This window comes from Xiphophorus couchianus, chromosome 20 (genome assembly GCF_001444195.1).
Source record: "Xiphophorus couchianus chromosome 20, X_couchianus-1.0, whole genome shotgun sequence".
Classification (NCBI taxonomy): Eukaryota; Metazoa; Chordata; class Actinopteri; order Cyprinodontiformes; family Poeciliidae; genus Xiphophorus; species Xiphophorus couchianus.
The window spans coordinates 6,622,878-6,650,524 of NC_040247.1; the positions used below are offsets into that span (position 1 = coordinate 6,622,878).

Below are 27,647 nucleotides of genomic sequence, written 5' to 3' on the forward strand. Positions count from 1 at the left end.
TAGCTTGGAAACCCACTCTAATCTTTTATTTTAGCTTTGTGAAACAGAAGCAGCAATGAAACATGCAACAGATAGGGTTAAATGTGCTCTATACAAATGCTGCATAAAAATTTCATGTTTTTATTTCTTCAAGTAATTACTGACCTTGGTTTATTTTGGATTTTTTTGCATCGTCTTATTTCGCTGTACTTATTTTTGATGTGCTGAGTAAAACCTTGTTTCTTTATCCTATAAGCGTATAAACAAAACTAAACAACATAAGTACAACATTTTTAAACATTACGCTATTATTATTATTATTATTATTATTATTATTATAATGCCGAGAAAACTATGCTATAATTTTAAAGATCTGTTTCTGAAAATATAAATATTAAAATTTGCAGGTTAGAGATGCTTCATACAATACCGTCAAAAAATATGATTGTTTTTGCTAACGCTTCCTGCCAAACTTTTCCCCCAAAGAAGTGGGAAGGTCGCCACTTTAACTTAAACTACACCCAATCAAATCGTTGAAATTCTTTGACGTACTTGACCATTGACCAATAGCGTGTTTGTCAACATGCTGGAAGGGGGCGGGATCTTTGCTAGCCTTTGTCATCAGTTTACGGCGCATTGTTTTTCTTTTGGGACAGGGCTCCAAAAACATTATTATAATTTGTCGAAAAATAGGCTTTTAACGTTTCCGTTGTTGTCTTGCAACCAGAAGCCGTCGGAGCATTTATTTTAGGCTATTTCGTTTTTCGGGAAGTGTTGTATTTTTGGGGTCAAACCAGTTTAGCCGTTAGCTGGTTAGCCTGGCGGAGAGGCTGTCCTGATTGGAGCAGGACGAATTCCAGGCTGGTCGAAGAAGGGAACAAATCTCAGCTACTATGCTTCACGCAAGTTGGACAACATTGGATTACACGATTTGTGTTGGGTTTGTGACGCTGTAAAGCTGAATTATGTGTTCATTAGACTGAAATCAAACGCCTCGGATAGTTTGGTGCTTTTGTAGCTCTTAAAAGTGCAATTTGAAACGGTCTGTTAGCCACGTAGCTACATCTCAGTAGGAGGACATTTAAAATGGCGGAAGGTTGGCCCATTCTTCCAGCTCTTGTCCTGCTACTGAGTTTCAGTGCCTGGGTCACAGACTCTTGTCCTGCTGCTTGCTCCTGCCCAAAAGGACAAGATGAGGTCCATATTTTGGAATGCAACAGGAAAAGACTGTCCGCTGCCACCTTGGACGTCCCAGATGGGATAACTCAAGTGTAAGTACACAAGCAGATTTAGTCAGAATCGTGTTTAAACTAAATCTTCTGCTCTGTTTTGATACAAAAACCTTCATAATTGATCATGAAGTTGTAAATGCATTTTAATTGACAGAACCCTCTATTAAGGGCTGTTGTATACAGATATTTTGTTAGTTTTTTTATGCGTGAATTAATTTCCCTGTAAACTAACTGATAATTAATGTTGTATATTTAAAAGAATCATTTTAGGTTTGTAACTGTTTTTAAATTATGTTAACTTTGTTGTTAACATAACAACAAAGTTAACATAATTAACAAAATTCAAACTCTTCAGTTTAAATTTTGTGTTTATCCTTGCCCTGATTGATTTTCTAAATTCCTATTAGAGAGGTCTGTTTACTTTTACAATTATGATTGTACTATTGTGTGTCATTTCATTTCAGCACCATGAACCACAACGAGCTGGCTGTTTTCCCCTTTCTTGGAAACGTTTCATCAAACATTACCTCACTTTCATTGTGAGTACAGAACTTCCATTATGTGTCCTTTTCCCCTTATTTGATATAAAGACTTCTTTCTTGTGAACATTCTTTATTTAACATTATTATGAATAAAACATATATGCATATGCATAAAAAAGCACTTACAACAAAAAAGAGAGGGAGAGAAAGAAAGGAAGAAAAAGGGGGCTCAGCAAACATTTAAATCCATTTCGGCAATTGACATTTCTTAGGAAGGTCCTCATGGGCTCACGTGAGAAGGAGATGTACATGTCCAGTGTCTTTCGTTAAAAGAGAGAGACATACAAAGGGGGCTGACACAGCTTTTTATTACCCATAGCATCTTTATCCGTGTGGCCATCCAAAGAGGAAAATAGCTGGTGTCCGTACACTCAGAAAAATGTCCATTTTTACATGAAGTTTTGCTGTTATTTTTTCCATTATATACATATTTTTCAATCTTTCTTGCCATTGTTGAAGGGTGGGAGGCACAAGCTTGAGTCAGGACAGAGTTATCATTTTCCTTGCTACTAGTAGCAGAATATGTAGTAACTGGACTTCCTTTTTCCCAATATCTTCACCTGGGGTCAAACCCAATTTATAATGCAGTGGGTTCAGTGGTAACGTGAACTTAAATATTTTTGTAATTTCTGTCTGAACCCCCTGCCAGAACGGAATCAGTACTGGGCAGTCCCAAAAATGTGAGTGTGATCCCCAATCTGATTACAGTTCCTCCAGCACAAATTTGTAGCATTTCTGTTGTATTTTGAAATACTGAAAGGTGTTTTGAAGAATCTCATTCTTAATTTCCAATCAAATTCCTTCCAACCTGGACTGTGGGTGATCTTAAAACCTTTTTCACAAATCTCCTCCTGCTCCTCATCTTCAATAACAATATTCATTTCTAGTTCCCACTTTTGCTTTATATTTATAGGATTGTCAAAGAAATGCATCTGTAAATGTTTATATAAATTAGATATAATCTTCCTCTTATTATTTTACTCCACACATTTTTTCAGAAATATTTCTAAAGGTAATGCATTTTGTTTCAAGGTAGACCGTCCTTTGTGTGATAAAAGATAATCCCTTAATTGTAAGTACTTATAGAAATCTTTTGAGCATAATCCATATTTATCTTGTAACTGCTTAAATGACTTAAGAGTTTCTCCACTGAATAACTGATTAATTCCTATTAATCCTTTCTGTGCCCATCTCTGATAACCCGTATCCAGTTTGTATGGAAAAAAAGTCAGTAATCTTGGCTATTTTTATTATGCGTGATATTGTTAAGGGTGCTTCTATTTTCTTCCTCACTAGAGACCAGACTCTGTATGTACAATTAATCCAATCATTTTCAATTTTTAAATCCTTCCAATTTTTCGATATAAAGATTTTAATAAATTTTCTCCCATGAATGTGTAGCACTACCATTCTCCATCTAAGACCTATTTAAGTACACAACATTTGATGTAATGTACCATACAGTGCTATCACATGCTTTGCCACTTCAAAAAGCCTATTATATTTTGTTCCTGAGAAAAATAAATGATCTGTAATACATTCATAATCATAGTGAGCAGTTGCTAATCAATTGAGTCATTTCTACTTGTGTTATCATTGATTGCTGAGAGAATAGTGGAAGAACTGTTATTGCCTTTTCTTTTTTTTGTTTTGTTTGGATCTAACAAAAGCTTCCAAGTCATTTTGTCTTAGAAAGTTATCTTATCCATGAATAAATGTAAACAGGAAAACTTCTAATCTTGCTTTTTGACATGCAAAGTATGAAATAGAATCTTAAATTGTATTTCAATTTCAATGTGCACAATATTGCAATTAGAAAGTATGCTGGGATGCAGTATTTGGCAGGTCATAATATTTCAGTTGCCTATTTGCCACTAATGCATTTGGTCTGTTGGTTTGACTAACTGTGCATTATGCCCACAATATAAAATTCTAAAGCTCGTGTAAAGTAGCAAGGAAATACGGGCTAATTGTAAATGATAATGTCTCTGCAATACTTAACATATTGTATTGCAATTTCATGTTTTTTTTCCTTTTACCTTAAATCCTGCAATCCTAATGTGCTATAATTTATTTAGTTTAATTTAGTAAAAATGAAAAGTGTAATCCACTAAATGCCTGGATATGGTCTCAAAAGTTTGATTTGTACTGTTAAAGTTGACCCATTTGCTCACTGTATAGAAGACTTGTTCAATAATATTCTAGTGTCATTTTGTTGAGCCAAATAACTGACTAGATGTCAGTTAATGGGGCCAACACATCGCTCACCAAAGAGCAGGCTCACCATATACAAAGGCTACAGTCTTCAATACAGTTGGCCCTGATTTGATTCCCGGCCCTTTGCAATTTGCTGCATGTCTTCCCTTTACCTCTATCCTATTCTATTTGTCCAGCTATTAAAGAATTATGGTCACAAAAAAATCTTTTATTGATTTAGAAAAGAAACGGGAGCAAACTTCCTCTGTGACAGAAAGGACAAAGTACGAAACTAACTGTTTGTTATATGGTTCTTATCTGTCGGTAGGAGGTTATGCTTAAATCTAGCTGCCTTTTATGTTTGAATAATTTTTATATAACCTTTAAGTGGCTGGCAATAAAATATCTTTTAAAAAGCATTACAGAATTGTTCTGTGAAAGTTCACATAAAACAACTTGAAGAGTTTCATAAACATTAAAGATTTTTCTTTCTAATTCATGTAGCCTGTCTCCTCAGAAGTTAGAAAAAATGAGCTGTCACTCCAAACATCTGAAAAATACAGATGTTTGTTAGGCATCATTAGTCATTGGGTTTAGTATTCCAGTTTAGTCAAGCTTCTTGATAACTTTGAATTGATTGTGACTTGTAATTGTCAATGTTATTGCAGAAAACTGAAATGTTTTTGTTTTTAATATAATTCAGAGTCCACAATCGGATCTCAGAACTGTTGATGCATCAGCTGCAACCATACATTTCCCTGGAAACACTGGACCTAACGTCTAACTCTATCTCTGAGCTCAAAGTGGGAGCTTTTCCATCCATCCAGCTCAAATATCTGTAAGTAATAATGCATCATTGAAATTAGCAGTATATACTTTTCCCCTCAGGACTTGGAGTGATCATTAAACATTAACTTTTACTTCCTCCTCAATTTCAGTGGATAACAATAGTTGTGTAATCAGTAGTATAGAATATAAGAAAACACTTCTGCAGATTAGGTTTAAGTTGAATAGTAACAGTTCTTTTGGGGATGTAATGCATTTTAAATATCTTAATGAAAAAACTGCATGCACTGAGGCTTTTGTTATTAAAGAAATCAGTAATGCATGAAGCTTATTTTACTCCTGAGCAGACCTAAAATAGGTGAGGCATATTTATCCCTTTTTAATTTTTTGCTTCAGTGTTTTTGCCTTTGTTTCATCTTTTAGGAACTTGAGTAACAATAAAATCAGCCTCCTGGAGCCTGGCTGCTTTGAAAACATCTCCAGCTCACTGCTGGTGCTTCGGCTGAACAGGAACAGATTAGTTACGCTGCCGTCAAAAGTCTTCAAACTTTCTCAGCTTCAGCTACTGTAAGTATTAAACATATTTTAGTTCAAAACTGAAATCGGCACCCTCAAAGTGATTTTTATTTATTTTTTGATTTGATCAACTTTTATTTAGGCCAATGAATCAAGCTGATAATGCTACTTTCAGTATTCCAGCCATTTTATGAGTTTACTTCATTGTTTTATTTCTGCTTGGCTAAATAAAGCTTTAATTTACTTTCCCAACAGGGAAATGAAGCGTAATAAGATCAAGATAGTGGACAGTCTGACATTCAAGGGTCTGGACTCGCTAAAGTCTCTAAAGATGCAAAGAAATGGCATCACAAAGCTCATGGATGGAGCATTTTTTGGGCTAAACAACATTGAAGAGCTGTGAGTATAATGCTGTTCATTTCAATTTCAAAACAGTTTAATTACTATTTGTTTTAGAAGTAGCTGATTGGTTTTGATGGGAAATACGTTTCTCCATCCACCCATCCATCCATTTTCTGTACAGTTTCTCTCATAAAAATAAATATTATTTCTTTGGTCTTTCGTTGTTTTCCCATCTTTCAGAGAGCTGGAACACAACAACCTAACGGAGGTTAATAAAGTTTGGCTGTATGGCCTCCGGATGTTGCGCATCCTGCAGATCAGCCACAACGCTATAGGTGTTATTCGTCCTGACGCCTGGGAGTTTTGTCAAAAACTGGAGGAACTGTAAGTATGTTGCTATTAAAAACTGAAACCTCTGTGCAGATGAGCAGTCCCACATGGTTTCATCAGCCACTGTTGTATGATTTATTTAATGTTTACTGCCTTTTCTTCCTAGCCGTATCTGGACCTCATTCTAGCTTTTCACAGCTCATTTAGAAAAAGTTAGGTTGTGAAATTGCCTAATTTATGAACGCATCTCTTACACAACCAAATGAGATCAAATTTAAATGTATGGGAATTGTATTTTATGAAATTGGTGTTTATCTTTGCAGAGACTTGTCCCATAATCACCTGACGAGAATTGAGGAGACTGCTTTTGTTGGATTAGGATTCCTGGAGACTTTGAACCTGGGAGAAAACGCCATCAGCCATTTGGGAGAAGGCGTGTTTAGGAGCTTGGCACATCTGCGGACCTTGTAAGTACAAGCCTGTAGCAGTATCGCTTCTAAGAATATTAAATGAAGTCAAGGTTGCTTATTAAAATCAAGTCTTGGCTTGTTCTTGACCTGCATTCCGACAGATTGCTGACTACAGTAGGTCTGTGGGCTTGTTTTCATTCCTTAACTGTACTTCTAGTCCTGTCATGAATATAGTTTTTCCTTACAAATTAGAAAAATTGTAGAAGCTGCTTTCTCTTTATACGCTGCTTTAGTTTCTGTTGTGTGGTAATCCTGCGTTAGTCATTTCATTTGTATTCTAAATCAAATGACTCGGTGTGTAATTTTTCCCAGAATTCCACTTTAGTTCTGTATTATCTGTCCTCCAAGTGAAGAAGAAAGTGTTTTTGACAGCCTGAAGAGGTGCTTTAATGATTAGCATGTATTAACATTTAATGAATGTGGGTTTCTCCTAAGTAGACTCTGATGGATTAAAACTGCAAATGCAATCATAATCAGTCTTTCTAATGGAATATTTGTGTTGCCTTGTAAGGCCCCTGTCCATGTCATACATGTGGGATGTGAGAGGGTTCTGCACTTTAGCTGTACGAGTGGCAAATTTAATGGGACGATTACAGTATTAGCAACATTAGCATTACAACAAAGGTTTTGGAAATCCTGTACAATAATATGCTAGCCTAATTAAGCAAGTATGCAATTTGTATTTAAGTATTATTCTGTAACTTATGAAGTGTAGAGAAACTCCTTATTTGATGCAAGCATAAGTCGTTGAAATGAAATATGAAGAGTTTATGTTTTGGTATGTTTATCATCCAGAAAACTTTCATTGAAGAGGGGTATTTTACAGATCCAAACTTCTTTCAGAGGTGACCATGCATGACGAAAGTAAAACAAAAGAGCCTGTGATCCATCCTGCAAACACAAAGCCTCTCTGGGTTTCCAGGAGACCCATGAACTGTGATAAATAGTGCTAAACAGAGCCAATTATTTCCTCTCATCAGAAGCAGGGCCACCAAACTTTGACACAGCTTAGAAGCTCGGTGTCTCAAATTGTTAGGTTCGCAACTTTGGCTACATTCACATAGCAGGCCTTAATGCTCAATTTTGATAGACTTTTTGCTGGAATCCGATTGTTTGTGTTTGTGCGTGCATGTGTGTGGTGATTATACATACTCCTATAATGTATGATCAGACTTCTGATAAGTATAATCAGACTTCTGATTATAGAAGCAAGTATAATCAGACTTCTGTGTGAACAGTTTAAACCCCAAAGTGACCCTCATGCACTGAAGAAGAATGTCACACAGCAGCAAACTGATTACGGGAGCAATAATGGATACCACCATCTATGGATTTATTTTAAAGTTATTCACCAATGGGAGCTGTCACAAGAAAGCACAACTAATACCAATGGCATTTTGTAAAGCATTGACTGGAATTTGTGTAAAGTAGTATTTTTGTATGCGTTGCCGGCACCAGGAGTGGTGGAAATGCGATTATGATATTTCATTAGTCCAGATTTGTCATAGATTTAATTGTTATTTATGTCCAGTTTTAGTCCGTCTGGCGGTGACGCATGTCTCACGTCAATGACGTAAAAGTTGGATAAAATGTCACTAGACCATTTAGACTGCAGACACTTTCCAAACTACTGGAGATGTGTCTTATTTGGTATCATATTAGTGACACATATTTGATTGATTCATTTGTTTATTTTTTTGCGGCGGTTGAAAAGATTGGAATGGGGTCATTAAAACTGCTGTGTGACCGTTGCCTAGAGTTGCTACTACTGGCATCCACAGTTCTTTGGTTGGAAAGACTAATTTATAATGTATTTACAGAAAACGTTTTTAGCTGTTTAGCACATTTAGCATATAATGTGTGATATAACTCTTTGTTTTTCAGAGATATTCGCAACAATGAAATCTCATGGGCCATTGAAGACTCCATTGCTGTATTTGATGGAATGAAGAAGCTGAACACACTGTGAGAACGGATATAAATATGGCTGTGAAATTGTAATCTACTGCTTGCATGCATGCATATCGTTGGAATGCCTTTCATTTAGACAAATAACCTTCTTACATGTTATTTCTTAGTGCTTCAGACCTTTCATTAGTGTTTTAGTGATGAATGTTATAAATCTAACACATAGCTGTTTATTTACAGTACTGTAAAAAAGTGTTTGCCCTTTACAAATTTGTTCTGTTATAGCTGATGTTGTCCCAGTGAAAGGATTCTGATCATGAAAACTAATATTATTATAAGAAAAAGACAGGCAGAGTAAATGGAAATGGATTGTTTTACATAATTATTTTATTTATTATAGAATAAGACCATTCAGACCAATCTGATACTATGTGAAAAAGTAGTATGTGTGCTTTGAAATATTGTGTTTGTCAACGGTGAGCCCAAGTGTTTAGATTAATGTCCCAAACTGATGCTGATAATCTTTAGGATTTTCAGGTGGAAAGTAGCTTGTTTTGCCAAATATGTGGTGGAGCTTTGGGTTTTATTTGGTCAGCAGCAAATAACTCTCTTGAGGATGCCATTTTTCTAGTCTTTTTTTTTTTTTTTGAGTTATAATCATCATCTGAGCGAAGTGAGGCTACCAATGCTTAATGGTATTTTGGGTTGTTTTTTAACCTCATGGATGTGTGTTTGACATTCTCTTGGAGTTATTTTGGTAGGACAGCCACTCCTTGGAAGATTCATTCCTGTTTCGTTATTTCTCCATTTGTGGTTAATGACGTTCACTCTGGTTTATTGAAGCCCCAGCACCTTAGAAATGGTTCTGTAATCTTGTCTAGACACACTTCCTCTTTTCATATCTGTTCTTCTTTTAGTTGAACATGATGTATTGCTATTTGAGATTTTTCAACCTACTTGTTGTGAGCTAGGTTCTATTTTAGTAATACTGTAATTATGCAGGTCAGGCTATAATCACACTTTGTTTTGTACAAAGGGTTGGTTGGTTTGGCAAACTGTTTTTTGAATTAGCTCTATTTGATATTACAATTTGTTTGATCTGAAAAACTTAAATGTGGCCAAAAAATAAAATCTGTCATGCACCAACACTTTTAACAGGACAATTCACTATATGTTTATAATGAATTTTTAATTTATAGCCATTTTATAGCCCGAACAAGCTGACTGACCATGAAATGCTGTATAACCTTCACAAAAGACTCGGTTGTATACTCAGTTTACCAATATGTAAGACAACTTAAGAAACTGTTAAAAAAATCTGACAAGAAATTACGTTATTTTGCAGAAATTTGCAGCGGAACAAAATCAAATCAATCACTCAGAAGGCATTTGAGGGGCTGGATGAGCTGAAGGAGCTGTGAGTTAAATCATTAAACTTTGTCTTTGTATCTTGACAGTACTGATAACTCCTACAAATATGTTGTTAATGACAGATTATATTTATCTTATCAGTAAGTGTTTTAGAATTATGTAATTTTAGTAAATCCAGATATTGCTGAGATCAAATCTCTAGTTAAAGGCTTTAATCCATATTTCTGTCTTGTTTTCAGGGACCTTGGCAAGAACGGTATCATGTCCATACACCCTGAGGCGCTTTCCCATTTAGAACTCGAAGTATTGTACGTATGCTGAAAGCTTAAGTCTTAGGTTTTGTTAAGCTTACATACAACAAAGTTTTTTTAATGTTGTTTCTTAAACTGATTTTTTTTAAAAAAATGAAATTAGATTACTTATAAAACACAAATTAACTTTTTGTTTTGAAGTTAGAGATGTGTTTATTTATTTTCAGGTACATCTTGAGCTGACTTTGCTACCTGTTAGTAAAAACAGCCATGTCCTCTACTAGAAAATACTGCAGAAATATTTTTTCCTTCTTAGAGGTTTTGATCAGAACCTTTTAGGAGTCTCTAAGACTTCGCATGAAGTACCCTAGATGCTGTGATGGAAGCAATGAAAGTAAGACAATAGTTTCTTTAAATTTATGACAATTTGTCCATTTTTCTGTTTTGCTTTCTCAGTGTCCTGAACTCCAGCAGCCTGCTGTGTGACTGTCATATGCAGTGGCTGGGTCCCTGGCTGACCGAAAGCCAGTTCCTTCAGTCTGTCTCTGCTGTCTGCGCCCATCCTGCTGGTCTACTTGGTCGCAGCATCCTTTCAATCAGCCCAGAGGAGTTTGTTTGTGGTCAGTTTGAATATTTAAATTCTCAGAAATACACAATGAATTATAAAACATGTTGCAAATAGATCCATGTCTAGGTTTGCTGTTTTTGTTGAGGTATTTGGAATATTTAAAATTGTAATACAGTGTGATAAGTATTTTATTCTGAGAGATATTTTATTCAAGAGTTCTATAGGAATATTGTTAATATAGAAAAATTCTCCCATTTTCCTCTTTCTCCACTATAGATGATTTCCCCAAGCCTCGGATCACAACCCACCCAGAGACCTCTGTGGCTTTGAGGGGCAACAACATGACTCTGAGCTGCGTTGCATCCAGTAGCAGCGACTCGCCAATGACCACGGCGTGGCGGAAGGACGGGGAGGTTCTCTACGATGCAGAAGTGGAAAACTACGCCCGTTATCAGGATGGACAGCTCATCTACACCACCATGCTTCATCTCCTTAATGTCAACTTCACTGATAACGGGCTTTACCAGTGTGTTGTCTCCAATCACTTTGGCTCCAACTACTCAAACAGGGCTATGCTGACGATCAACGGTGAGACCCTGTCCGCTTTTTCATGAATACTTTTAACATTTGTTATTAGAAATGTACTGATCTGATATTAATATCTGTATTGGTCTTGATATTGAAAAAACAAATTGTAGATTGAGTATCGGTGACAATGTGCCTGGTCCATAAGGGCTGATCTATTCAATGTAATTCTATGCTTTATCCTCTGAGCTTTATTATTTATTGTGCATTGGCTGTTATGCTTCTTATTGCACTGACTGAACAAATGAACAAATTAAAGTTGAGTTGTTTTTACAGGTTGTGAAGCTTTTGATGTCTTTAAGGATGCTGTACTGGTCCACAGTAATCAAATAAACTTGTTACTCAGCAAAAAAAGTGTTTAAAAAATACACTTTTTAAGTCAATTCAGCTCTGGTTTTATGTATCGAATTGTATAGACCAATTCTAAACTTAAGGTATCTGTATTGGTATTGGAAGTGGAAAAAGTGGATTGGTGTTATGCAGTTTTCTAGAAAAAGTATTAGTCTTAGAAACTTAGTCTGCACTAACTTAACAAGGATTGTGCTATTGTGATTTAACTGAATTGCAATTAAAATGATTACTTAAAAGACTTAGGAGAAGTATCAGCGAAAAGATTTCTTGATAACAGACCCTAACCCTAGATTGCCCTCTGCTTTTCAGAGATGCCCTCCTTTCTTAAGACTCCCATGGATCTGACAATCCGCACTGGGACGATGGCTCGGCTTGAGTGTGCAGCGGAAGGTCACCCTTCTCCCCAGATAGCTTGGCAGAAGGATGGAGGCACTGACTTCCCCGCTGCCAGAGAGCGCAGGATGCACGTGATGCCAGATGATGACATCTTCTTCATTGCTAATGTGAAGACAGAAGACATGGGTGTGTACAGCTGTACGGCTCAAAATGCAGCTGGCAGTCTCTCAGCTAACGCCACTCTGACCGTCCTGGGTGAGTCATGCTCCTTAACAGCAGAGAGTATAGCTGTTCCTTTGTTTTCTGGTTGGTTATTTCCGCTCAAATTGGATGCTTGTCTATATGTGTCACTTACTAGAAGCTCTTATTTGTTACCACTTTGCCAGATTGAGACAGTGATGCTACAAAAGAAAACCTTAACATGTTTATTATTCACAGGTTTCACAGGTTATGGGTGGTTGAAATTCTTGAAAATGTTTGAATTTCAATATGATGTTTTCAAGTGCTTGATTTCTATATAAAGTCCTTTTTAAGTGCTTGATATCCAAACTGCACAATTTTGTAACAAAGTGCAAACAAACGTTTGATTAAAAGCCTAAATTTAGAGAACATTAAACTTAATTAAAGTTGAACCCAGATATCTTCACCTAATAAGAAGAGAAAAAATTTTAAACTTCTAAACTTCTCTTGTTTAGATGACAAGATAAGCTATCTAAACAAGATAAGCTTTGATAACTTATCTAGGTACAAAGATGTACCAAAATTCTCTAAATTTAGGCAATTTAGAGAATCGCCTTAATTATTTCAATTTTCTAAATGCCATAATACTTAGCAAGAACATTTTCTACATGTTTTTTTGTGTAACTTTCTTTATATATCTAGCATTTAATTTGAGCAGGAAGGTCATTTACCTAAACATAATTTGTTTGGATTTTTTCAATGTAATGAATATTTATTATTCCCAATGACTCACTGACTTATTGATTTAAGTAATTGAAATAAGGGCCAGCTTATAATTTATACATTATAGAAATTAACATTAACACTAATTTTTTTTGTTAAATTAATGTTTTGTTCCCTGAGCAGTCAGGTACATAGCGTGTGTCTCTATGTGTGTGTGTGTGTGTGTGAGAGAGAGAGAGACATTTCAAAACATAAACTTTTGCTATATTTTAGTTTATGTTGTCCCTGCTGTAGAACATAAAATACCATCATAAGAAATTAACAAGTCATAAATTATGTCATAGTGAATAAAAACTCTTTGTTTTAGTTCATTTGTGTTGCTTTTATTTAATGTCCAAAATGTGGAATAGTTTGAAAAATTTCCTTAGAAATGCTTGAAAAGGCAGACAGGTCCTAGGTGAGGGACCAGACAAAGTGCAGCCCGAAGACCCCAATGATGAGTAAAAACATTGGACTTGGTGTTCCCTCGCCCGGACGCGGGTCACCGGGGCCCCACTCTGGAGCCAGGCCTGGAGGGGGTGCACGATGGCAAGCGTCTGGTGGCCGGGCTTTTACCCATGGAGCCCGGCCGGGCTCAGCCCGAAGAGGAAACATGGGCCCCCCCTCCCATGGGCCCACCACCCGTGGGAGGGGCCAAAGGGGTCGGGTGCACTGTGTGATGGGTGGCGGCCAAGGGAGGGGACCCTGGCGGTCCGATCATCGGTTGCAGAAACTGGCTCTTGGGACGTGGAATGTCACCTCTCTGGTGGGGAAGGAGCCGGAGCTAGTGCGTGAGGTCGAGAGGTTCCGGCTAGAAATAGTCGGTCTCACCTCGACGCATGGCTCTGGTTCTGGAACCAGTCTCCTTGAGAGGGGCTGGACATACTTCCACTCTGGAGTTGCCCAGGGAGAGAGACGTCGGGCAGGAGTGGGCATACTTGTTGCTCCCCATCTCGGCGCCTGTACGTTGGGGTTCACCCCGGTGAACGAGAGGGTAGCATCCCTCCGCCTACGGGTGGGGGGACGGGTTCTGACTGTCGTTTGTGCTTACGGGCCGAACGACAGTTCAGATTACCCACCCTTTTTGGAGTCCTTAGAGGGGGTACTGGAGAGTGCTCCTCCTGGGGACTCCCTTGTTCTGCTGGGGGACTTCAACGCTCACGTGGGCGACGACAGTGAGACCCGGAGGGGCGTGGTTGGGAGGAACGGCCCGCCCGACCTGAACTCGAGCGGTGTTCTGTTGCTGGACTTCTGTGCTCGCCATGGATTGTCCATAACAAACACCATGTTCAGGCATAAGGGTGTCCATATGTGCACTTGGCACCAGGACACCCTAGGCCGCAGTTCGATGATCGACTTTGTCATCGTTTTATCGGATCTGCGGCCGTATGTCTTGGGCACTCGGGTGAAGAGAGGTGTGGAGCTGTCCACTGACCACTACCTGGTGGTGAGTTGGCTCCGGTGGTGGGGGCGAAAGCCGGTCAGACCTGGCAGGCCCAAACGTGTTGTGAGGGTCTGCTGGGAACGTCTGGCGGAATCCCCTGTGAGACGGAGCTTTAACTCCCATCTCCGGCAAAACTTCGAACACGTCCCGGGGGAGGTGGGGGACATGGAGTCTGAGTGGACCGTGTTCCGTGCCTCCATTGTCGAGGCGGCCGATCGGAGCTGTGGCCGCAAGGTTGTCGGTGCCTGTCGCGGCGACAACCCTCGAACCCGTTGGTGGACACCTTCGGTGAGGGATGCCGTCAGGCTGAAGAAGGAGTCCTATCGGGCCTTTTTGGCCTGTGGGACTCCGGAAGCAGCTGATGGGTACCGGCGAAGCGGCATGCGGCTCGGGCGGTTGCTGAGGCAAAAACTCGGGCGTGGGAGGAGTTTGGAGAGGCCATGGAGAAAGACTTCCGCACGGCTTCGAGGCGATTCTGGTCCACCATCCGGCGTCTCAGGGGGGGGGAAGCGGTGCAGCACAAACACTGTTTATAGTGGGGATGGTGTGATGCTGACCTCTACTCGGGACGTTGTGGGTCGGTGGGCAGAGTACTTCGAAGACCTCCTCAATCCCACCAACATGCCTTCCACTGAGGAAGCGGAGCCTGGGGACTCTGAGTTGGGCTCTCCAATCTCTGGGGGCGAGGTCGCTGAGGTGGTTAAAAAGCTCCTCGGTGGCAAGGCCCCGGGGGTGGATGAGATCCGCCCGGAGTTCCTTAAGGCTCTGGATGTTGTAGGGTTGTGTTGGTTGATGCGACTCTGCAATATCGCATGGACATCGGGGGCAGTTCCCCTGGATTGGCAGACTGGGGTGGTGGTCCCCCTGTTCAAAAAGGGGGACCGGAGGGTGTGCTCCAATTATAGAGGGGTCACACTCTTAAGCCTCCCTGGCAAGGTCTATTCAGGGGTCCTGGAGAGGAGGGTCCGTCGGATAGTCGAACCTCGGATTCAGGAAGAGCAGTGTGGTTTTCGTCCTGGTCGTGGAACACTGGACCAGCTCTACACCCTCGGCAGGGTCCTGGAGGGTGCATGGGAGTTCGCCCAACCAGTCTACATGTGTTTTGTGGACTTGGAGAAGGCGTTCGACCGTGTCCCTCGGGGAGCCCTGTGGGGGGTTCTCCGGGAGTATGGGGTACCGGGCCCTTTGATACGGGCTGTCAGGTCCCTGTATGACCGGTGTCAGAGTCTGGTCCGCATTGCCGGCAGTAAGTCGGGCTCGTTTCCGGTGAGAGTTGGACTCCGCCAGGGCTGCCCTTTGTCACCGATTCTGTTCATCACTTTTATGGACAGAATTTCTAGGCGCAGCCAAGGTGTTGAGGGGATCCGATTTGGTGGCCTTAGGATCTCATCTCTGCTTTTCGCAGACGATGTGGTCCTTTTGGCTTCATCAGATCGTGATCTGCAGCTCTCGCTGGAGCGGTTCGCAGCCGAGTGTGAAGCGGCCGGGATGGGGATCAGTGCCTCCAAATCCGAGGCCATGGTCTTGAGCCGGAAAAGGGTAGAGTGCCTTCTCCGGGTCAGGGGGGGTGTCCTGCCCCAAGTGGAGGAGTTTAAGTATCTCGGGATCTTGTTCATGAATGGGGGAAGAAGGGAGCGGGAGATCGACAGGCGGATTGGCGCAGCGTCTGCTGTCAAGCGGGCGCTGTACCGGTCCGTCGTGGTGAAGAGAGAGCTGAGCCAAAAAGCGAAGCTCTCGATTTACCGGTCGATCTACGTTCCCACCCTCATCTATGGTCATGAGCTTTGGGTCATGACCGAAAGAACGAGATCGCGGATACAAGCGGCCAAAATGGGTTTTCTCCGTAGGGTGGCTGGGCTCTCCCTTAGAGATAGAGTGAGAAGCTCAGTCATCCGGGAGGGACTCAGAGTAGAGCCGCTGCTCCTTCACATCGAGAGGAGCCAGTTGAGGTGGCTTGGGCATCTGGTCAGGATGCCTCCTGGACGCCTCCCTGGTGAGGTGTTCTGGGCACGTCCCACCGGGAGGAGGCCCCGGGGAAGACCCAGGACACGCTGGAGAGACTATGTCTCTCGGCTGGCCTGGGAACGCCTCGGGATTCCCCCGGAAGAGCTGGAAGAAGTGGCCGGGGAGAGGGAAGTCTGGGCCTCCCTTCTGAAGCTGCTACCCCCGCGACCCGACCTCGGATAAGCGGAAGAAGATGGATGGATGGATGGATGGATGCTTGAAAAGTGCTTGAATTTTACTGTGGGAAAAGTGTGTGAGGCCTGTATTCAGATCCTTCTGACAGAGTATATATATGAGTCACTATTTTAATGACTAAACTTGCTAGACTTTTTATGCAAACTAGTTGTCAGTTACAAACTTCATTTTTCATACCAAACAATTCCAAAACTTAATCAGTCCTCCTCTTTTCCAGAAACTCCATCCTTCGTGCGGCCATTAGAAGACCGAACAGTGGCACATGGTGAAACTGCAGTGCTTCAGTGCATAGCCGGAGGCAGTCCCACTCCCCGACTCAACTGGACCAAAGACGACGGGCCTCTCATGCTCACAGAGCGTCACTTTTTTGCTGCAGCCAATCAGCTCCTCATCATAGTTGATGCTGGGTCAGCTGATGCTGGGAAGTACACCTGCATCATGTCTAACACCCTGGGTACCGAACGCGGCCACATCTACCTCAGCGTCTCACCATCACCCAACTGTGACACACCAGTAGGGTACGACAGCGACGGCTGGACCACTGTGGGGATCGTGGTAATTGTTGTTGTGTGCTGTGTGGTTGGGACGTCACTCGTCTGGGTCATTGTCATCTATCACATGCGCAGGAAGAATGAGGACTACAGCATCACCAACACTGGTTAGTCATTTTAGAAATGCTGTTAAATGAAGGCAGATACAAGATTAAAGGGGACCTATTATTCAAAATCCACACTTTGCATGTTTTTGTACTTCTGTTTTGATCTCAACTGCTTTTAAAAACAACTAAAGCTCTTAAAAAATAAAAAACACCCAGCCATTTTTTGGCAATAGGTTAATAACTGTTTCAAAAACCTTGGGAATGTAACGGCAGAAATGATCTGCCCCTGCCCCTCACCTGGGTGTACTTCCCAGCATCAGCTGGGAAAGCTGGACTTACTAACCCCAGCTAAGTCCAGCCTGTTACCTAGCAACCCAAACTGAACTCCCAGACATTTGGCCAGCAGATTTTACCACTATATGTGCTGTACATTGGGTGTGTTTTGTTGTTGACTTGCCATCCAGAAACCACTTGCTGCTTCTTGTTGGTTGTGCAGGAGGGTCTACTAATGCGTTTCAAAGATATAGGGTTGTATAATTGTGCGTCTGTTTTCACCCTTTTAACTTGAAATGTAAACGTTAAGTGATGGAGTGTGGTCAGTAGAACCTTATTTAAATTTAAAGTGACAAGAGGCCCTAAAGCAGAACTGACCAGACTAAAATCTCATCTAAAAATGACTTTGTGTAAAAAATGTAATGAACATGCTTTATATAGTCCATAAACCCATCCTAATCTTTTAAGGGAAGCATAGTAGGTCACCTTTAAAGCTTTACTCAGCCAGCAAATCAGACATTCTGCCATGAAACTAATATTTATCTGATTGGAAATGACTTAGCACACTGATTGAATACATGTCTTTGTTACAGATGAGATGAATTTGCCAGCAGATATCCCAAGCTACCTGTCCTCTCAGGGTACTTTGTCAGAGCCACAGGAAGGCTACAGTAACTCTGAGGCAGGTAGCCACCAGCAGCTCATGCCTCCACTCTCCAATGGATACATTCATAAGGGCACTGATGGTATGTACTCTGTTTTAAATCACAGCAGGATACAGTCAAACCTTTTTTTTCTCAATTGCTGATGTTTGGTTTGTAGGTTTGTGATATTGACATTACAAACATGTTATATTTGTATGCACGACTCTTGCAGTAGATGCAGTTGAACTGCTATGATGTTCCTCAGACATGTTTTGTAATGTAAGTTGCTTGGAAATTCTTAAGAGCTTTATCATTTGTTGACACAATTTGGAGTGAATTGCAGACAGAAGTAATTTACTTGTTAGTTGACATTATAAAACAACTGGTTCCACTGAAATTGTTTTAGGAGTAAAACTCCTAAAACGCTTGAAACATTTCAGAAATTATGCAAAAAAAAATTTAACACCTTACACAGTGAACTATTTCTTTATTTATCAACATAATAAATAAGGAAGTATAAAGTGTTTGTCCATCACAAAAATGCCAATCAAGCACATTAGATTTTCTGGGGATTTTTCCCACAACATAAATTGAAAAAGTTCAAGGTGTGTGAATACCTTTGCAAGTTGTTTGCCATAACTTGTGACTAAATCTCCCAAGATCTGACTTAAGGACTGCATGAGTAGATTAAAAATAATAGCTCTGTCTAGTTTTTGTTTGGGCTTAATGAACATTTTCATCTCAAAAAAACATGTTAACATGATAAAGAATACATAAATAAACAAAAAGTTTTCTAAAGAAACCCTGCTCCTGGTAAAACAAAGCAAAAATTTTAGAGGCTTTTTAAAAAGAACACAGCTTCTCAGATGTGATTTGAGATACGCTCATGCCTGTCAGGCACTTGTGTCTGTTGTTGTGTTTTGGATCATATCCCCTGCAGAATGAAACTGTAACTAATTATTATGTTTGTCCCAGGAGTCTGCTATGGAGACACAGGCAGTGAGGTGGAAACTGAAGGGAACGGGATGCTGCACTGCAGGATGGGCTCTTTGTTCACCGGCCGTAGCAGCTTTCATCCTGGCGAGTCTCGTGAGGGATTAGCGGGAGTCTCCTCTGGTTTGTCATTATTTTATTACTTCTACTTGCTTTTGTTTTTTTAAATTGTCATGTTTCCACCCTGAAAAACCTTTGAATTAGGGTCAGCATTTATCATATTGTTTATCAATTATGGTGAAAGATTTCTTGTCATGGTAAGAAATTTGATTTATCGTTGGCTTGATGAATTCCATTTACTAATGTTTCACAAAAACATATGACAGAAATGTTATGTGTAATATTTACTCCACTGTTCCATGAGAGCATCAATAAAATTAAAAATGCTAAGTGCACTAACTGTGTGCAGTTTTGTGATATAAATCACATATTTAAGTAGCTGTCTTCCCGAAGAAACCGATTTCTGACGGGAATGCTTTTCAAGAGCAGTATTCGTGGTGCTATGAATACTGTGGAATGCATTTACAGCCACACAATTACCAAAAAGAGAATTAATAAATAGTTTTTAATCATCATTTTTATTGATACTACAATAGTGCCACAAAATATTGTGACCAAGCCCTATTTTGAACTTCCTTCATTATGCTTGCACATTAAGATGTTACTTTTGTAACATTTTTAGCTTTTCTATGATTAAAAGGCCAAAAATAACAAACACGTAATTAAATTAAGCAAAATTATAAATATTGAAAACACTCTTAGCAAAAATGTACATAACATCAGTTTGTACATTTTTCATTTTTAGTTTCTTGCAGAAATGTGAGCATTAAAGAATTAAGAATTGAGTACTTGAGACTTCCTGGAAAATCAGAATCAAATCAAATGTCCAAATTTATTCATGAACTTATAAAAAGTAACCAAAGTAATAAAGAAAAGTTAAGTAGAACAATAAAAAATATTGTTTTGTCTTACTAGGTGGTGCAGGTCCTCTTGTCATCTGCTCCGATTGCTACGACAACGCCAACATCTACTCTCGAACGCGAGAGTATTGCCAATATGCTTATCTGGGGGAGGATGATCCACTGGACAGAGCCCTGCCAGGCCTGAAGGACGGCCTTGGAGACACTGCCCACCCTGAGGACACAACACTGGACAGCCTCATGCACAACAACCACACTTCTGCAAAGCAATATGTTAAAGGTAAGACATCATCAAAAGCTGAAGTTTTTTATACTTGCACAAAAACCTAAAATTACCAACACCTGGGTATAATCTACAAATACAAAGTGGTTTTTAAGGAAAGTGGCTATTAACAACCCTGCAGAAGCACAGATTAGACTGAACCAAGCTTGTTTTTATATGCTGTATGAGTATTGATTTAATAAATCTGCAGAGGAGTTTTTCCATTGACCTGTAAAACCCAAAGGTGAAGCCACAAGACTGCTTGTAGATATTATATTGACTTTCTGGATATTTTCTGTTCAGTTGCACAAGTACAGTGCACAGTTAAAGATGCATAGAAATATTTTTCTCTGCTTTCTTAAGAGATTTTGAGCAAAAATATTACAAATTGCTGAAAAAGCACAAAATCTTACCACATATTTTTGTGTAGTTTCTGGTGCACATTTCTTATTAAACTTAAAGTATAACAAAACTAACTTACAAATAAATTTTTGCCGAGATATAAGAGCTTGTTTTGAGTAAATAATTCTTGAATATTAATAAAAATTACTAGTTCCACAGTGAGATTATTTCACTTATATCAAAACAGTTTTTCCATGTTCTATGTGACATAATCTGCTAGTGGAACTAATACTTTTTAAATCTACAATCAATTTAAAATATATTTACTTAAAGCAGGCTAGTATATTTTGCTGAAAAGTTACTTGTGAGCAAGTTTTATCCTATTTCAAGTATACTAAGACAGGGGTTTTCAAAGTATGAAAGGGTGAGTCCCCCTCCAAGGAGCACAATGCCTGCTGCGCCCCCCCTGCCCCCCAATAATCAACCCACACACAAACAAATGCCACTACAAAACACCTTCTAATTGCTTTTATTTTAGAACCATCTCATCTTTTAAAATGACACTTTATCTGAATGAAATTTAACACATGAACATTTTAAAACGTTTCCTCCCATTTTAATTATTTTATCAGGGCCTTTGTATGGCAAATACGCCCTTTTTTCATTTTTCTAATGATAAGAACAACCCCAAACTCATTTTTCAACCGTTTTCTCAAACAAACGTTACATCTGAGATTCTGAGTTTAATGTTTGAGATACCAACAGTGTTTTCACATCTTAACAAAAACATTTTGATCAGATCTTTGGAACACATCTGTAAATGTTGCACATTTCCTTGAAATTAAAAAATAAATCAAAAACCTAAACAGTTGCAAAATTGTGGAGCTCTTTTTGTGGCTCATCTAAACAATTTATCTCGAGCTAAAAAAGCGTGCTGTATGAAAGAGCGGAGGCATATAAAGGAAAAAACAATTACGCACGCTATGCGCAAGACAGCAAGCAGATAGCTTCTTTTCCGGTTTATTTTTTCCCTCGCACCGCGCCTCCCCTAAAGTGCTCTGGCGCCCCCTAGGGGAGGCGCGCCTCACACTTTGAAAACCGCCGTACTAAGATATTTGCACTAGAAACTAAGCAAAAATACTTAAGATTTTGTGTCCTTGCAGCATAGGGAAAGAGAATCATTTTGGTGCTGAGATAAAAGGTTTTCTGGTTTTTGGCTATTTGTAGATTCGCTCAGCAGAACTTTATGGAGAGAAGGTGAAGATCCATCATCAGTATCTCATCCTGGAGCTTCCCATCTTTCAGTAACATTACACAGGACACCTGCTCTGACCTCTGCTGCTGACAGGGCAGTAGAGCAGAGTGAAGCAGTGGCTAACTACTTCCCCAGGCAGCCCACCCAGGACCACAGAAGTGCCTATAACAGGACTAACCCACAGGAGCATAGGGCTCCCACATAGGCTCTTTAATTTCAGGCAATGTTTTTGCCTCAGACTTGTTTCTGCACCTCCTTACCTTTTCCATCCTTACCTTTACCCACTACCTCCAAAGAGATTCCTTACTTTCTGCCAAAGATGCTCTCTTGTATGTTTACATTCCCCAGCTCAACTCAAGAGGACAAGCTAATGTTCTGTACTTCAGAAGGACTGATTTCTCAGACAGGATTAATTAAAATGACCTCTTTCCAGACATCCTCACCTCAGGAGGAGGCTGCCTCATCTCTTTACTCTAGCTATTCTTCTGTCTCCAACAAAAAAAAGAATGAATGTATGCTTAATGGAACCAAGTCGGACGCTGCCAGGCAGGACCACTTCTCTGAGGCAGCTGTGCCTCAGCATTTCTGATACTAGTTGCAGAGTACTCCACGTCTTAAGAAGAAAACACTAAGCCCTCGTTTTCAAGTGGAGGAAAAGAGGGTAATTAAAGAGAAAGATATAGTTCCCTGACCAGCAGTATTCAGTTGATAGCATTGGAAAGACTCTTAAAGGCTTACCTCTCATGTTTCCGCAGCCATTCTGACCGACTCTTATGCAAATTCCAGAGACAATAACACCAAAATGTGGTGTGTATTATGAGTATACACATATATAAGTACATTTTTCATGTATTATCCTTATTTGTTGTTTCGGGTTTGTAAATCATGTTAATTTTACACTTTTGTTTAGAATAAAGAGCAGTTTGGGAAGAAAACCATTTGTTTTGCACATGAGACTATCACAGTTTTGCTGGGTATTTTCTGATGGTTGTCTAACAGATGGCCTTGTTTTTATATCAAGCCTTCTCAGTGACCTTTCTTTCTACAGTATGCACTGATTCATTAGCCCTTTTGTTTCCTTTGTTACAGGCACTTCATGTTGGCAAACTTTATTGTGCAGTTTACTTGCTGTTTCAGGTTATAAAGAGGTTGTTTTTTTTATTTCAGTTCAGTCAGAAAATTAATGATCCTACATAAATAGTAATGAAGCCTATGATTTCACCCTGGACTGTGAAAAAAGGAATGTATTGTGTTCTTTTATATGTATGTGTATGTAAATAATGTTATCTAATGAATTACATGCTCTGTTTGTGCATTTGAGGTGAGAATTACAGCAGCTACTTGTACAAAGCAACTTAAACGTCCACAATGTGTGAGCAGTATGCCCAAATTTTACATTCTTGTTTTTGACAGAAATAATCAGACTTTATTTCTTGATAGTTTTTAATTATTTTATATTTTTTGAAAAGTTGGGGTAAATCAAAAAATCGGCTCAGATTTTCTTAGTTTTGGGAAATCTGCGAGCAGCTGATCTTTGCATGAGAAACTGATCTTATCTGTCTCCGCAAAGATCTGAAAATGAGCCACTGTCCACTTTTACTCTGCCGTAAGAGAGGACTGACTGCCTGACTCGCCCACCAGGTCAAATCTGCACATACGCAATGAACAATGGTCGCCCCACTGTTGCCAACTTAGCAACTTTGTGGCTATATTAGGCAACTTTTCAGATAAAAAAAAATTTTAATCGGCAGTTCGGGCTTGTTAAAGATTGGTGATTGGCCAGAATACTGCTATAGGTGCAATCCTAGATGAAAGACACTAATTGTAAAACTCTACCATACAGTTTTATCAGCTGCTATGTTGTGGTTGGATCTGATACAATCAAATCCAGGGTTACAGAACAGTTATGAAATTTCTTCTGTTTGGGAAAAGTGTACCTAATGAAATTTTGCTGGGTGTGTGACTGTTTAGTTATTTTCCCCATTTTTCTAATTGTCCATTATTAGATTCATCCTCATATGTGAGAGTTTGGATATATTATCATCTCAATCATATAATGATTCAGAGGATTTGATCTCTTTGGATCATTATTGGGATCCAATGAGTAAAATGGTACTAAACTCAGAAATGCTGAAATTAATTTTAAAGTGCGTAATTATGCTGCCTCATGCTGATTTTTCTTTTGTCACAATTTATATCTTGGGGGAAAAAACATATTTTTTATATCAGCTGTACCTTCAATTGCCTTAAACAGCAAGTGGTATTCAGAAATCCTCAGTGATGTGCAGGCATGAACTGAAAGTTCCTCTTCTGATCTACTTTTTTTTGATTCCAACTTGTTTTTATAATTCTTAATGTGTGTTCCTAGCACTTTCTCAGCCTGTTTTTATTTTCGGAACTTGGTATCAGCAACAAAGCTAATGACCAACTGGTATCCAAGCGAAGAATAAAGCCTTGGCATAACTTTGTGGTCTTGTTATTTTGTCACACTCCTTGTTTCAGTACTAAATGAGTTTTCTGTTTTTGGTGGTTTAAAACTCTCCGTAAATGATGCAAAATTGTCGGTGGAAAACTTGCAGTCATACGTGATCAAAAGTTATTTATTTGTTGGGCGTTTAAAATTTTTAGACCAATGCTGCCGATGACAAAATGTGCTTTTAGTTCTCTAAAACATCCATCCTGACCTTATACCAAAGTTTAACAGTGATTGCTCTGGCACTATCCAATGCTGCTCTGTTTGCTTTGTTAAATCTTGCCTTTTCTTTTTGTAAAATGTTTATTTGTATTGTATGTCGGGCCTTGTTTAATTGTACATTCTGTAAAGCATGTCTAAAGAGTCTTTTTGTTACACAGCAAATATTCCAACATTAAACATGAGTTCTCATAACTTCTGTTGATTTTTGACAACATTTTTACAAAACAGAAACATATTTTCAGCCCTAGGGGCCTTTATTGAACAGTACATAGACAGTAAATGAGGAGAAAGAAAGGGAAGACCAAAGAGTCTCAAGCAGAAAGATTTTTGAAAGTTTATTAGCTTAAATATGAAACCTAATGCAGTTCTACATTGTCTTTGCTGGTGCCAACTTGGGAAAACAAGTATGCAGTTTCCACGATTTAATTTTGAGTTTCAGATATTTCGCAGACATAAATTCTGGTCACATCACAGAGCAATTTTTAAAGGGCAAACAGATTAAATGTGGGCTTAATTGCATCAAGCTTGTAGAAGGTTGGCCAGCATGGGGCCTAGTGTAGGAAAGAAAAGATTCAATAAAGGCTCTTATATAAATCCATGCTATAGCAGATAAATCAGATGGTGTTTAAACTTAAAAATGTACAATTTGTATCTCAGTTGCAGTCCATTCTTCCCAACAAAGACAAGGTGACTGCGTTAATCAGCCCATACAAGCTTATGGATTATGCAGGCGATGTCCAAGGTGCTTATTTAGTCAAGGACGTGGAATGGGTCACATTCCTAAAAACAAGTTTTCTGTCTTCCTCATTAAGGTTTATGCAGCTTTATCCATAATTTCACATGCTGGTGAAACATTTGACTTTTCAAAAAACTATTAAACATTTTAAAACTTCTAGCACACAAAAAAAATAAAAATAATGGGAAGATATATTCCCATTATATTCCCAGATAATGCTGGTCAGTCCTGAAAGACTTTTATAGCCTGCATAAACCTTCCGAGTGTAGAAAATGATCTCCAACATGCAGTTATAAATGAATGGTTCAGTTTGAAGCATATTAATGCAAAACAAACAAAACGTCAGTCTTTACAGTGATGTACATTGCACTGTGGTCCACCACATAAAATGCAAATAAAACATTGCATCTGGGAGTTGCAACAAAGTAAAGTCAACGCCTGAATCAATTATCATGAAATGAACTAATCCTTTCAGTCCTGTGATCTTATCAGCAGGTGGCGCTGTGTAAATATTAATTGTATCCACCTGGAAATTCCTCCCCATACCAGATTTAAAATAATAATAATAAATGTTTCAAATGTGGGTTCCTAATTAGGCGTGATTTGTTTTGCACGCTTAATATGAGGATTATTGGGGCGGATATTTATAGATAATCTCATATGTAACGCGCATGTCTTTCTAATATCCAAGACGAATCCATTAAAATAGAGCGAAAATGTACAAGTAGACCTCGACGAAATTGATTTTACATAAGAAATTAAATGACATAAAATAACACTGAACAATATTGCACTGTTAATGTGTATGTGTGAGTTATTTTCACCATCATTTAGTACCGCGACACGCCGAAGGATGGAGCCAGCATGAGAATCTGGGAAACTGCTGCTGAGCGTAAAGGGGCTGGTTCGGAGCTGGACAACTTCCCTCTCGGCCGTACCAGGTGTGTTCAAACCTGTAGCAGACAAACGCTCAGCAGATGTCTCTCCACTCAGTCACTACGGGGTGGATCTCAGCCGCGTAAACACCCAAACCGGTGAACGCTCCCGCCCGTCTGCTCTCAGCCTGCCCACAGGTATGAGGGATTCTCGCAAACTGCGCGACGCTTCAGCGACAGACGCTTCTCAATCCGCCGCAAAGTGAGTGATTTTAAGCCCACTACGTCTTTCTTCGGTTTATTGTTACCCGGAAGGCTCATCCAGATACAAATTGTGGACGCGGTTGCGAAGAACAAGAGCACATAAGCTTCATTGTCTTGTTTGTAACCACCTCGACGGTGTCAACTCTCTTGCTTTACGCACAAGAAGCGCTTGGAATCGCCACAATTACAAGGACTGACAGGAGCGCGAACCTTTGACGCGCCATACCTCAGCATCAGACCCAGCAGGTGACCACCATAAATGTCAAGAGGATGAAATCCCCCGCAGGTCGACAGAATAACTCCTGGGGGTTCATCGGGCCGCGTCACTTCACGCTTATTTAACAAGCACAAACTAAGGCGCCTCTCGTCACTTTGATTAATTCTTCCATAATAAAAGGAGACAGATCATGTCCAGAACACTGAAGAAGAAGAAACACTGGTCCACCAAAGTGGTGGAGTGCGCCGTGTCATGGGGGAGCCTGGGAGACTTCGGCTCCGTGGTGGAGATCCTGGGAGGAGCGGAGCTCGGACAGTTCCCCTACATTGGCCAGATGAAGCTGGACGTGCTGGTGTGTCACGTCGGAAAGCTGCCGTACTACGGGGACGTCCTGCTGGAGGTGAACGGCACGCCCGTCAGCGGGCTTACGAACCGTGACACCTTGGCTGTCATCCGCCACTTTCGGGAGCCGATTCGCTTGAAGACCGTCAAACCAGGTGCGTCCTCTGCCCTCTGTTCCCAGCGCTGCTGCTGGCCTGTCACTTGAGCTCTGCTTGTAAGATGAGCGTTGTGATCCACAAAGCACAACAAACCCACATGATGAGTACCTGTAACTGTCTGTATTGGCTTAAGACATTGTCTGACAACGTTTTCCCTTTCACAAAAATTTGCATAATATATCAATTCCATCCATCCATCCATTTTCTAACACCCTTGTCCCTAATGGGGTCTGGAGGGGTGCCAGTGCCTATCTCCAGTCTGGTGAGAAGCAGGGTACACCCTGGACAGGTCTCCAGTCTGTCGCAGGGCAACACAGAGACAGACTAATATATCAATTGAAACCCATAATTTCTGTAAAAAATGTACAACAAAAAGTTAACAGTTAGTTTAAGTGGGACCACCCAGCGCTTCCCTTTTTGCAGGATTACCCAGACTTCTGTAACTGCCTTCTGTCTCATAAAGTCTAATGACCAGTTCTCTCAGCACTTTCTCAGAAAGATCGAAGAGTGATAATGACCATAATGGCATGTAGCCCAGTTGGAGCCATCTCAGCTAAGTGCACTTACAAGCATAAATATAAGGGTCAGTCTCATCCTTTCATTATTCATCCAGACTTTTGCCCATTGGTCACAGATGCATATTGGTTCGTGGGAACGATGGACTGTCTCAATCAGTTTTGCCAAAAATCAGGCCTCTGTATCTTAAGCATTGGCTGAAATCTGTG

General features: G+C 39.9%; 2 protein-coding genes across 3 annotated transcripts in view; both read left to right on the forward strand.

The window, feature by feature from the left end:
• The first annotated feature begins 569 nt into the window (after positions 1-569).
• On the forward strand, positions 570-24,522 carry lrig2 (leucine-rich repeats and immunoglobulin-like domains 2). The gene is made up of 18 exons (XM_028002630.1): positions 570-1,250; positions 1,676-1,750; positions 4,653-4,787; positions 5,159-5,302; positions 5,507-5,650; positions 5,834-5,977; positions 6,247-6,390; positions 8,278-8,358; positions 9,647-9,718; positions 9,912-9,980; positions 10,380-10,543; positions 10,768-11,079; positions 11,737-12,018; positions 16,566-17,006; positions 17,813-17,965; positions 18,839-18,979; positions 19,832-20,056; positions 21,608-24,522. Exons 1-18 carry the CDS (start codon positions 1,066-1,068, stop codon positions 21,838-21,840), a joined length of 3,144 nt encoding a protein of 1,047 aa, XP_027858431.1. The 5' UTR covers positions 570-1,065; the 3' UTR covers positions 21,841-24,522.
• A 1,424-nt stretch (positions 24,523-25,946) lies between these two features.
• The window catches only part of magi3b (membrane associated guanylate kinase, WW and PDZ domain containing 3b), a 147,624-nt gene continuing 145,923 nt past the window's right edge, over positions 25,947-27,647 (forward strand). The window contains exon 1 of one of the 2 annotated variants that reach the window (XM_028002941.1): positions 25,947-26,919. In XM_028002941.1, the coding sequence (XP_027858742.1) occupies positions 26,613-26,919 (307 nt within the window). In that variant the 5' untranslated portion in view covers positions 25,947-26,612. The remainder of the gene's footprint in view (positions 26,920-27,647) is intronic. The other variant, XM_028002940.1, reaches the window with a different exon arrangement.